The sequence below is a fragment of the Mesoplodon bidens genome (assembly GCF_964165515.1).
Source record: "Mesoplodon bidens genome assembly, chromosome: 3".
NCBI classification, from domain to species: Eukaryota; Metazoa; Chordata; class Mammalia; order Artiodactyla; family Ziphiidae; genus Mesoplodon; species Mesoplodon bidens.
The window spans coordinates 44,773,379-44,786,600 of NC_138178.1; the positions used below are offsets into that span (position 1 = coordinate 44,773,379).

The 13,222-nt window shown below is 38.4% G+C and overlaps 1 protein-coding gene across 1 annotated transcript in view; it reads left to right on the plus strand.

Annotated features, from left to right (window-relative positions):
* Positions 1-13,222, plus strand: part of UNC13C (unc-13 homolog C) — a gene marked incomplete at its 3' end in the record, with an annotated part of 599,652 nt that overhangs the window by 405,146 nt on the left and 181,284 nt on the right. Inside the window, exon 19 of the mRNA XM_081228462.1 lies at positions 5,829-5,914. Coding sequence (XP_081084588.1) covers positions 5,829-5,914 — 86 coding nt within the window. The remainder of the gene's footprint in view (positions 1-5,828; positions 5,915-13,222) is intronic.

Consider the following 13,222-nt stretch of genomic DNA (forward strand, 5'->3'; position numbering starts at 1 on the left):
TCTTCTCCCTTTTTTTCTTGATGAGTGTGGCTAATGCTTTGTCCATTTTGTTTATTTTCTCAAAGAACCAGCTTTTAGCTTTTTTGATATTTGCTCTTGTTTCCTTCATTTCTTTTTCATTTATTTCTGATCTGATCTTTATGGTTTCTTTCCTTCTGCTGACTTTGGGGGTTTTTTGGTTCTTCTTTCTCTAATCGCTTTAGGTATAAGGTAAGGTTGTTTATTTGAGATGTTTCCTGTTTCTTGAGGTAGGATTCTATTGCTATAAAGTTCCCTCTTACAACTGCTTTTGCTGCATCTGATAAGTTTTGGGTCATTGTGTTTTCAATGTCATTTGTGTCTAGGTATTTTTTTATTTCCTCTTTGGTTTCTTCAGTGATCTCTTGGTTATTAATTCGTGTATTGTTTAGCTTCCATGTGTTTGTATATTTTACAGATATTTTCCTGCAATAGATATCTAGTCTCATAGTGTTGTGGTTGGAAAAGATATGTGATAGAATTTCATTTTTCTTAAATTTACCAAGACTTGATTTGTGACCCAAGATATGATCTATCCTGGAGAATGTTCCATGAGCACTTGAGAAGAAAGTGTGTTCTGTTGTTTTTGGATGGAATATCCTATAAATATCAATTAAGTCCATCTTGTTAACTGTATCATTTAAAGCTTGTGTTTCCTTTTTTATTTTCATTTTGGATGATCTGTCCATTGGTGGTAGTGGGGTCTTAAAGTTCCCTACTATGATTTTGTTACTGCCAATTTCCCCTTTTATGGCTGTCAGCATTTGCCTTATGTATTGAGGTCCTCCTATTTTGGGTGCATAAATATTTACAATTGTTATATCTCCTTCTTGTATTGATCCCTTGATTATCATGTAGTGTCTTCTTTGTCTCTTGTAATAGTTTTTATTTTAAATTCTATTATTTCTGATATCAGAATTGCTACTCCAGCTTTCTTTTGATTTCCATTTGCATGGAATATCTTTTTACATCCCCTCACTTTCAGTCTGTATGTGTCCCTAGGTCTGAAGTGGATCTCTTGTAGAGAGCATATATATGGGTCTTGTTTTTGTATCCATTCAGCCAGTCTATGTCTTTTGGTATGAGCATTTAATCCATTTACATTTAAGGTAATTATCAATATGTACATTCCTATTACCATTTTCTTAGTTGTTTGGGGTTTGTTATTGTACGTTTTTTTCTTCTCTTGTGGTTCCTGCCTAGAGAAGTTCCTTTAGCATTTGTTGTAAAGCTGGTTTGGTGGTGCTGAATTCTCTTAGCTTTTGCTTGTCTGTAAAGGCTTTAATTTCTTCTTCAAATCTGAATGAAATCCTTGGTGGGTAGAGTAATCTTGGTTGTAGGTTTTGCCCTTTCATCACTTTAAATATGTCCTGCCACTCCCTTTTGGCTTGCAGAGTTTCTGCTAAAAGGTCAACTGTTAACCTTATGGGGATTCCCTTGTATGTTATTTGTTGTTTTTCCCTTGCTGCTTTTAATATTTTTTATTTGAATTCAATTTTTGTTTGTTTGATTAATATGTGTCTTGGCGTGTTTCTCCTTGGATTTATCCTGTATGGGACTCTCTGTGCTTCCTGGACTTGATTAACTATTTCCTTTCCCATATTAGGGAAGTTTTCAACTGTAATCTCTTCAAATATTTTCTCAGTGCCTTTCTTTTTCTCTTCTTCTTCTGGGACCCCTATAATTCGAATGTTGGTGCGTTTAATGTTGTCCCACAGATCTCTGAGACTGTCCTCAATTCTTTTCATTCTTTTTTCTTTATTCAGCTCTGCAGTAGTTATTTCCACTATTTTATCTTCCAGGTCACTTATCCGTTCTTCTGCCTCAGTTATTCTGCTACTGATTCCTTCTAGAGAATTTTTAATTTCATTTATTGTGTTGTTCATCATTGTTTGTTTGCTCTTTAATTATTCTAGGTCCTTGTTAAACATTTTTTGTATTTTCTCTATTCTATTTCCACGATTTTGGAACATCTTTACTATCATTACTCTGAATTCTTTTTCAGGTAGACTGCCTATTTTCTCTTCATTTGTTTGGTCTGGTGGGTTTTTACCTTGCTCCTTCATCTTCTGTGTGTTTCTCTGTCTTCTCATTCTGCTTCACTTACTGTTTTGGGGGTCTCCTTTTTGCAGGCTGCAGGTTCATAGTTCCCATTGTTTTTGGTTTGTGCCCCTAGTGGCTAAGGTTGGTTCAGTGGGTTGTGTAGGCTTCCTGGTGGAGGGGAGTTGTGCCTGTGTTCTGTTGGATGAGGCTGGATCTTGTCTTTCTGGTGGGCAGGACCATGTCCAATGGTGTCTTTTGGGGCGTCTGTTACCTTATTGATTTTAGGCAGCCTCCCTGCTAATGGGTGGGGTTGTGTTTCTGTCCTGTTAGTTGTTTGGCATAGGGTGTCCAGCACTGTAGCTTGCTGGTTGTTGAGTGGAGCTGTGTCTTCATGTTGAGATGGAGATCTCTGGGAGAGCTTTCGCCATTTGATATTACATGGAGCCAAGTCTCTTGTGGACCAGTGTCCTGAACTCGGCTCTCTCATCTCAGAGGCAGAGGCCTGACACCTGGCCGGAGCACAAAGACCCTGTCTGCCACACGGTTCAGAAGAAAAAGGAGAAAAGAAAGAAAGAAAGAAGGAAAAGTAATAAAATAAAGTAAAGTTATTGATATGAAAAATAAAAAATTATTAAAAATTTAAAAATTCAAAAGTAATCAAAAAAGAAAAAATAAATAAAGAATGAAAGAAAGAAGTGAGCAGCCAGACCAAAAAACAAATCCACGAATGATAACAAGTGCTAAAAACTATACTAAAAGAAAAAAAAAAAATGGACAGACCGAGCCCTAGGACAAATGGTAAAAACAAAGGTATGCAGACAAAATCACACAAAGAATCATACACATACACACTCACTAAGAAAAAAAGAAAAAAAAAATATATATATATACAGTTGCTCCCAAATTATACCACTTCTATTTTGGGATGATTCGTTATCTATTCAGGTATTCCAGAGACACAGCGTACATCAAGTTGATTGTGGAGACTTAATCCGCTGCTCTTAAGGCTGCTGGGAGAGATTTCCCTTTTTTTTCTTTGTTCGCACAGCTCCCAGTGTTTAGCTTTGGATTGGCCCCTCCTCTGTGTGTAGGTAGCCTGATGGCATCTGTTCTTTGCTCAGACAGGATAAAGTTAAAGGAGCAGCTGATTAGGGGGCTCTGGCTCACTCAGGCCGGGGCATGAGAGGGTATGGATGCAGGGCAAGCCTGCGGTGGCAGAGGCCATCATGACATTGCACCAGCCTGCGGTGCGCTGTGTGTTCTCCCGGGGAAGTTGTCCCTGGATCACGGGACCCTGGCAGTGGTGGGCTGTATAGGCTCCTGGGAGGGGAGGTGTGGAGAGTGACCTGTGCTTGCACACAGGATTCTTGGTGGCTGCAGCAGCAGTGTTAGCATCTCATGCCCATCTCTGGGGTCCACACTGATAGCCGCGGCTCGCACCCATCTCTGGAGCTCATTTAGGCAGTGCTCTGAATCCCCTCTACTCACACAACCTGAAACAATGGTCTGTTGCCTCTTTGGAAGCTCCAGACTTTTTCCCGGACTCCCTCACAGCTAGCTGTGGTGCATTAACCCCTTCAGGCTGTGTTCACGCAGCCAACCCCAGTCCTCTCCCTCTGATCCGACCTCCAAAGCCCAAGCCTCAACTCCCATCCCCTGCCTGCCCTGGCGGGTGAACAGACAAGCCTTTCGGGCTGGTGAGTGCTGGTCGGCACTGATCCTCTGTGTGGGAATCTCTCTGCTTTGCCCTTCGCACCCCTGTTGCTGCACTCTCCTCCGTGGCTCCGAAGCTCCCCGCCTCCGCCACCCGCAGTCTCCACCCGCGAAGGGCCTTCTTAGTGTGTGAAAACTTCTCCTCCTTCACAGCTCCCTCCCAGAGGTGCAGGTCCCGTCCCTATTCTTTTGTCTTTGTTTTTTCTTTTTTTCTTTTGCCCTACCCATGTATGTGGGGAGTTTCTTTCCTTTTGGGAGGTCTGAGGTCTTCTGCCAGCGTCCAGTAGGTGTTCTATAGGAGCTGTTCCACATGTAGATGTATTTCTGATGTATTTGTTGGGGGGAAGGTGATCTCTACGTCTTACTCTTCTGCCATCTTGAAGGTCTCCCATTGTCTTTGTTTTTTATATCAGGGCACCATAAACTGAATTAATACATTCTTTATTCTGGATTCAAAAAATTAAAATAATAGATTTCCTCATTTTATTAGTTTAAATCACTGTAATAATATCACTTACAATTTTTTTGCTGTGTATTTATTACATAAAAATTAATATATTACATATATAGGATATTCATAGCTATCTACAAATGAAACATTACTTGCCAAAGGTTATTTTTATATAAAGGGGGTAAAATTTATTGTTGAAAACTAATTTTGTATATATCTAGGTTATATTTATTTTTTGATCATAAGAAGTGTTCTATTTTAATAATAATGCATCCACATTTAAGTTTTAAAGTATCAGTTGACATTATTAGATAAATTGATAGATGGAAATTAGTAAGGGATATTTGATGAAACACGCTGTGCTTTGGTGAAATAGTATGTAGGATATGTGGTCTTTTCTTTGTTGAGGTTATACTGAAGTCATATTTACTTAAGTAACCCTTTCTATCTCATTCAGGGTTATATTACTCTTTTCTCTTTTTTTGATTTGGACTCAAAAATATAAATGAATGTGAAGTCCTTATTGAATTTGTTATGATATTGCTTCTGTTTTATGTTTGGGTTTTTCAGCTGTGAGGCATGTGGGATCTTAGTTGTCTGACCAGGGATTGAACCCACACCCCCTGCATAGGAAGACAAAGTCTTAACTTTCAATAAAGACTTTAAAAAAAAAAAAGGTCCACATCAAACAAATCTTAAAAAAAAAAAATAGATGAATGTGAGAGTTATTCTTGTTACTTTACATATATATATGTATATATATATATCCTTAAAATGTTAACTTGTATATATGTATATAAACATTTATATGCATGCACTTTATAAATAATATATTCAATGCATAAAATATATAATATATATTTGTTAGAACAGAAAATACTTTCAGTCTTGCATGTTGGCATGGGCTGAGTGTTTACAATGAAATGAAATGAATGAAATTATTTTCACTGGGCTTATCATGAGATTGAAAACACATACAAACAGAATACATATTCAGCAGCAGTAGGAATCTTGTCTTTGGCTTAAGCTTGTTTGATCTAAAATACACAGCCTGCCTGGTAGTTCTGGAGTCCTGATTAATGGGTCCACCATGGGCCATTTTACCAGAGGAGTAAGGAATCTTTCTTGAAATAATTTGCTTTAAGCAAATAGAGAATGGAAGCACTCAAGTTTGCTTCGAGAAAAATGGCTGACAGATGAATGCGAGCTGTGGTTTTTGCTGTTATATGGTATCTGCTCCTCAGATTCATCTGGCCTATCCTCAAATTGAGACATATGAAGATAAAGTGTTTGATAAAACTAAAGGGACTCTTTAGACACAAGCAAACACACAGCATAAGACATCCATCAGGAGCCCTGGGTAACATTACATTGGCACTGATGTAATGAAGTCTATTTTCCTTTCACCCAATAATTGTCTTTATCGCCACACTCTGGTGTTCAGCTTTTTTTCCCTACCCCTGAAAATTTATAAAGAGAAATCTCATAGGTAAAAGTATTTATAAACTATGTAATCATTACTGTGGTGTCTATGTAATGTGAAGTGTTTTTTTTTCAGGCACATTTTTCTTTTTGATCTACTAATATATGTGTTTGGTTTTAGGTTTCCTCAAGAACTGAACATGGGAAAAATAAGTGCTGAAATTATGTGGACCCTTTTTGCCCAGGATATGAAAGATGCACTAGAAGGTAAGTACAAATATTTAAACTTATTAAGAGTATACGTTTTAGTTAAATTCTGATTTTGTGTTCTTGATTTTAAATGTAAGGAACTGTTGCATCAAAACATGGATCACTGTGATCAGTTTAGTTCTGAAACTTATTTCCACATTGTGGAAAGATAAAGATCGCAAAGTATTTAAAAGCCCTGAAGAAATGCATTTTAAATCAAATGGTCTAAGTTGCAGGATAATAGTATTTCATATGTAAGACAAAGTTTAGATGCAGGAATACTTTATGGCATAAATACTTATGGCATAAATCAGACCATATTGAGAGGGTAGATGAGTAATATTAGTTCAGTTATTTGTCTACCTAGACTTAGAAATGGTATCCAATGGCTGGGCAGGTTAAAATATGGCCAAAGCTGGTGCAAAGACAATGGCAGGGCTCTTCACCAGAAACTCCACTTTCAATATACTCAAATCATAGAATGTAAAGCATGGGAAATGCAGCTCTCAGTTGAAAAACTATAAATTTCTTTGAGCACTCACCTTGTGTTTAGAGTTGGAGGTAGTATGTTTAACCAGCCTAGGGTTCCTGCTCTCTAGGAATTTAAAATCTAGTAGAAAGTTTTCTTTGCACTTATTCACTAGGTATTAAGCCCCTAGATTCTAAATGCCCAGACTGCACTTATTATGGAAGATACAACAATGAACAGGACAGCTATGGTCCCTGCCCTCAACAAGATTATGCAGGACAGCTGCAAATATGTAGACAGTCGCATGTGGGGGTGGTCAGTGCTAAAGATGATGGAATATCTGGAGGTGAAGCTCCTAAGTCAGACTTAGGACCAGGGGACAAGGCAGGTTTTCTAGAGGAACGTCCTCAGAGGAAGTGTTATCTTGACAAAGACCTGAAGTATAAGTAGGAGTTCACTTTGGGAAGAGTTGAGCAAGAAGCATCTCTGTCTTGTCCTGGTCAAGGACAAAACATTAACAAGTAGAGTGAGCACAGGGTTTATTTGAGAAGAGAACTCAGCTGGTCCTGTGAGCAACAGGTATCAGGAAGTGAGTGAAGCTGGAGAAATTGGCAGGGACCAGCATGGGCTGCCTTGTGGGCCATGATGAGGAGTTTGACTATCTGCTAAGAGAAATGACAGACCATAAAGGGATTTCAGGAGGGACATGTCCTGTTCAGATTGGCAGCTTAGAACAGGCATTGGGACCGCAGAGTGGAAGATGACTGATAGAGTTTGTGCTCATTGTGCCACTGTTTTTTTCCTAGTGTTGCTGAAATGTAAGCTTCTTGCTAGGGCTTCCACACAGAGGAAACATACAGTACTTTTCCTTATTTGAAAAAGAAGGTACACAATAGATTTTAATACCTGATTTTCTGGTAAAGTCTGGGTCTACCACCTAATTAGATAAATTAGGACTTATCCTTAAAATTATACCAGAACTTGCTCAGAGATGCAAACTCCTTATTCTGCAGTGAAGCGTTCCTTCTCCATTGTATTGATCAATCCTGCTTTCTCTATCTCTGCCTCCTACCAACCACAACCTTTTATACCACTCTGCTTCAATTGTCTCTTTGGGATCCAAACTGTGTAAGTCAGACAGGAACCAGTTTCTTCAGTTAGCCTTTTACTCCCCTAGTCCTATCCCCGACACACCCCTACTCTCCTTGACTGCCTATCAGTCATCTCAAACTTTTTTAGGATCAATATAGAATTCTTAATCTCCCCTGTCAAAACCTACTTCTTTCCCCCACATCTCTATTGCAATTACTGGCACCAGCAATTCACCAGTTACTTAAATCAAACACATAGGATTATCCTGGATTCCTTTACTTTCCTCAGCACACTTGAAGCTCCTTCCTGCCTTCGGGGATTTCTCTTCCCACCACTCTTCACAAGCAGCCATGTAGCGCTCAGGAGCTAAATTCACTTCCATGAATAACCTTTTCTTAATCCTCTGCATAGCAACTAATTATTATCCTTTATTTACTTGTTTACTCAGGCTTACTTCTTATCTGTCTTCCTTGCCACAGTGCAAATTTTTTGCCTGTGATTTTTATCAACATATCTATATTGTCTAGAATGAAGCCTAGAAAATAGAAACTACTTAATAACTATGTGTTGCATCAGTGAAGACTTTACCAGTTAATCCCAACTCAGTGTAGTAGTAGAAAAAGCAGTAGAGACTTCTGTTTGTGATCCTTTTCTATGTGACCTTGGGAATATTTTAAGAGGTCAACCCCTTCGTGTTTTGTTGTCCTCACCTGTAAAATGAAAAGTTCACACTGGATCAGAGGGCTGGGCAACGGGCAAGGAGCCGCTCCTGCCTGTATTTCAGAGGAACTTTATTGGGGACCGTTCCACAGTGGCATTGCCCACCAGTGTACATTCATTTGGACAGGGCCTCTATCTTTATTTATATAACATTTGTGCAACTATTGGATGTTTTATTTTATGTTACCTTTGCTTTAAAAAATAAGTAGTAGGGCCTCCCTGGTGGCGCAGTGGTTGAGAGTCCGCCTGCCGATGCAGGGGATACGGGTTCGTGCCCCGGTCTGGGAGGATCCCATATGCCGTGGAGCGGCTGGGCCCGTGAGCCATGGCCGCTGGGCCTGCGCATCCGGAGCCTGTGCTCCGCAACGGGAGAGGCCACAACAGTGAGAGGCCCGTATACCGCAAAAAAAAAAAAAAAAAAAAAAATAAGTAGTAATTTTAGACAACTAAGTATAATATTTATGTTAGGAAATGTAAATCTCAAAAAATATAACGTTTGTTTGAAACAACAATGAAATTAGAAATGCTACATGTAAAGCACCATAACTTTGGTTAGATGTTTATTGATTAGAGGTTAATAATTTTGTGCAAAAGCAGTATCCCAAAATGCTGAGATTGTATTATTAAAAGTCAGGTCCAAGATCAAGGGTAAGTAATTATTTTGTGATTATCTTAGGTTTTCTGGAGACAAGAATCCTTTCCTTAACACAAATTTTTAAATGTTTTTTAAATTTATTATTTTATATTTTTAATAGCAGCTGTATTGAGATATAATTCACATCCCATACAATTCACCTAAAGTGTCCAGTTCACTAGTTTGCACATTCACACCCATTTTCAGGAAGGCATAATGAGCATAGTAAGGGAGTAATTTAGATTGCAGTTCCTGGTTTATGTATCTTCTACACCAGATGAGAAGGCTTTTGAGTGTAAAGATTGTATTTGTCATTTCTGTTTTCACTGAACCTTAATAGAAGCTTAGTATGTGTTAGTTTACTTGAATCAAATTACAAATGGGACAACCTTATACAAAGAACCTTGCAGACAAAGCCAGATATTTATGTTCAAACTAAACATTTCTAGTATTGCTAGTTGGGAGGCAGCAAGAGATCTGAGTCTGGGAAACCCAGTTTCAGAAAGCTTTCTCACTTATGAACTGCACCAGCTTGGGCAATTAATGTATAACATCTCCAAACTTCAGTTTTCCTTTCAGTAAAAAGGTGATAAGAGTTCACAGGTTGGTGTGAGGATTACATGATATCTCAAATGATACTTCAAATGATACCTCAAATGATACTTCAAAATCACGGTGCTAATGGGAGGAGAGCATTATTATTATATAAATGGAGAAAGATCTGTGAAAGTCTCAAAACAGTCTCCTTTAGGGGTCATTTAAGGTTTAAAACTCCGAGGAGAGTGTTTACAAATCCACGTTCATTTGTTCCCTATCTCTCCGTCCTTCCCTTTCACCCTTTCAATGTAATAGATGGCTTCATACTGTGACATTTTTAAAAATGTGACATGAATAATAATTGTTAAAGAAAATGAGGACTAGGACTACCTCACAGAATAGAGGGCATATACTTAAAAACATTCTTCTGGCAGCCTCTCTTGCATGTGATAGTAATGTTCTTACTCTCCCTATTTGCCTTATAGAATGTTGTTAAAATTAATTGACTGTGGAGGAGTGCTTCAGGCTATTGGCCTAAAAAGACTCTGTGTTGTTATATAATTTGGGCTACATAGTTTGTCTTATGATGAGCCCAAGTTTTAAGTAACCTCTGATGCAGTCAGGTCAACAGAGAAGGGAGTTAGAATTTATAGACTTAAGGCTTTTTGATGCAGCTTTTTGCTTTACTTCATGAACTTATCAGCTGCTACGAAAATAATTTAATTTAAAAATAAAATAACTTTTCCCTCAACTTTACTCAGTCTATATGAGCCATCTTATTTTGTTTTCATATTTGACATTAATCATCTTACAACTTTGATAAGTAGTATCAAACTTTGGTGATAACTTGCTGAATGAACCAGCATAAATTATTTTACAGATTTTACAAAAAAGATGTACTTTCTGTGAAAAAGGTAGTGTAGGAAGAAAAAAAGTCCCTGATGAAATATTTCATTTTATAGTGAAATAGAGTTGGTTTTGCAGAATTTTTTCTAAAGCAGTTATTCTAAAGACTTTTATAGTCTTTAGCCTCGCTGGTAAAAATACAGGTTTTGCAATAAGTTAGATCTATGTGTGAGTACAGGCTCCGCTACTTTCCATTTATTTTTTAGCTATGATTTTGGACAGTTTATTAAAGTAAGTCTCAGTTTCCATATTTTAAAATTAGGGGGGCTTCCCTGGTGGCGCAGTGGTTGAGAGTCCGCCTGCCGATGCAGGGGACATGGGTTTGTGCCCTGGTCCAGGAAGATCCCACATGCCGCAGAGCAGCTGTGCCCGTGAGCCGTGGCCACTTTGCCTGCGCGTCCAGAGCCTGTGGTCCGCAATGGGAGAGGCCACAACAGTGAGAGGCCCGCGTACCACAAAAAAAAAAAAAAAAAAAAAAAAAAATTAGGGACAAAAATACCTACCTTACAAGGTTATTTTAAGGAGAAAGGAAGAGAGAGAGATAGATACGGGGGCAAGAAGCGGATAGTTTCCTAGTGCATAATAAATACTCAAACATTAGCCATTATCACAATCTTGAGGATTATTATTTAGTAAACAAAAACTTTCAGATGATTTATAATACCACCCAAATGTCTAGATGCCTGTGACTGAAAGTTTTACTTGGCAATTGCAGTTGACGGCACATGTTTTATATGTCATCTTGGTATCCATAGAACTTGGTTGCCTGGCAATCAAGGCAGTCCTGTTCAGGGCCCTGATTGTGTAACATATGTGGGTGTCTTCAAAGTCTCTATTAAAAGCAAGCCCTGCTAGGCCCCAAGATAGCAGCCATTTGGTGGATTGGGTCCACAAGCATTCAGGTGGTTTCTAATTAATAATTCTGTAGAGTAGTGCTTGGGATTCTTTAAATACTACTTCTTAAATTGGAATTTGTGGCTGGGCTTTAAGTTATATTCTGAAATTGCATCCACTTGTAAGGATGGATGGGATGGGAGAAGAGTATCTAAGGCATTTGCCAAATTCTCAGATGAATCTTTGAATAGAAAAATAATTAAAAATCATTGAAAATAGATTAGTTAAAAATGACTGTTTTACTTAATTAACTTAGACAGAGATGGAATTATGATATGCAAAATACAATCATCTTTCACCTGGCCTTATTTAAAGTCTCCCATATCAGAGCTCCTCAAACTTTAATGTGCACAATAGTCCCCGGGAATCTTGTTAAAATGAAGATTCTGGTTGAGTAGACTTTTGGGGGGCAGGGTAGGTGGTTCTCTCCATTTCTAACAAAATCTGAGATGATGCCCAGGCATCTGGTTAGTGCACCACACACTGAGTAACAGCAAGGCTTTAACGCTGGACATTCTATCTTTTTATCACCAATCTTTCTGGTCTGCTGCTTAGTTATCATGTTGGTCCTCACCAATAGGTGAAAATTGTTAGACTGCCTTTGTAGTCTTTCACTATCTCATCATCCTAATAAGCACAACTGTTGCCGTTAACTCTGCTCTCACCGTTTCCATGCACTATCTTCTCTTGATGTATGAATTTGAGTATTTGCATATTGAATATCTTTAGCATATCTTACTCTCTTACATTTATTTTTGGAGGCCTTCTCTCAAAGAAGTATAATTTTTTTATTGCCTTCACCCACACACAGGTCTCAGGCCACCCTGTGCATTTAAGAACATTGCCCTTGACCTTGTAGGCACAAAAACAATGAGAACACAAAGTCATGGTCACATCTCTCCTGGTCTCGCTGACCACTTTGGCTATACGGAAAGAACTGAACTATTGACCCATGAACTTCTCTAGCCTCCCTTAGAATATTCTTGTCTTTAGCATCTTTCTGGTCTAGCTCATACCCTCAAACTATTCTTTGATACTTGTCACCTTTCTTGTCTTCCTATCAGTAATTTTCTGCTGATTTTTAAGTTTACTCTCACAAATCACTGGTTGTCAATTTATCTTGATCCTCATATTTTGGTAGAAAAGATTGACTTCTGACTAATTTCTGCAATCAGTAAAACCTCCCTATAAACAACTTATTTCTTTCATCTCCTGTTTCCTCCTCTCAATCTTTCTTAACCTTATTGGAATGGCAGAGATTAAAACTATGCCTCTGTATTCTTCAGAGACTGTGGTTGGAGCCAAGATTGGGAGCACTTTGTAAAGGATCTCTCTGGCCTCCTTTTCGTACAGTAGTTCTCAACCTGTTTGGTGTCCTTCCCTGTTGCAACACTCCTCAGAGGTACAGAAATTCCCATAAATAACAGAGATGTTGGTATTTCTCAACCAAGGAGAGATGACAGGTGGCTTTCCCTCATCCTGTGGAGAATCTTCAATATTACTCTTGTCTGGAAACAACTGTTGAATGACTCAAAGAAACAATACAATACTTACTGATAAAATATTAGCTTTTAGTGGATAATGTCTTATACCTGAACAAATTCTATCCTACATTTCATATGACTAGTAAGTCATTTTCCTGTTCTGAAAGCTTTTTGCTAAGACTTAGGTACTTTGCCAATGGCTGCCAGAATGCCATAGAGACAGTTCAACACAACTTTAAGACACTTCTACATTCCTGCTATTATAAAATAGCATCATAAACAGTACATTGCTTCTACTAAAAATTGGGAAATCATGGTTGACTTATCTTCTCTGCATCTTATTAGCACATCTATACTAAAAGCTCTCTATATGAAATTCTCTTCAGTAACTTTCCTTTCTATGATTCTTACTGCTGTTCTTGTTCAGACACATTATCCTTCCTGCTTCTGCCTTCACTGATATGGTTCTTCCTTTGTAGACACCTCCTGGACCACTGGATAAGGTCCAAATTCCTTAGCCTAGCTTACACCAGCTCCCTCCTCTCCTTTCTGTACCGGATTTCAGCCCTAGTGCTTAATACTTTCCTCCA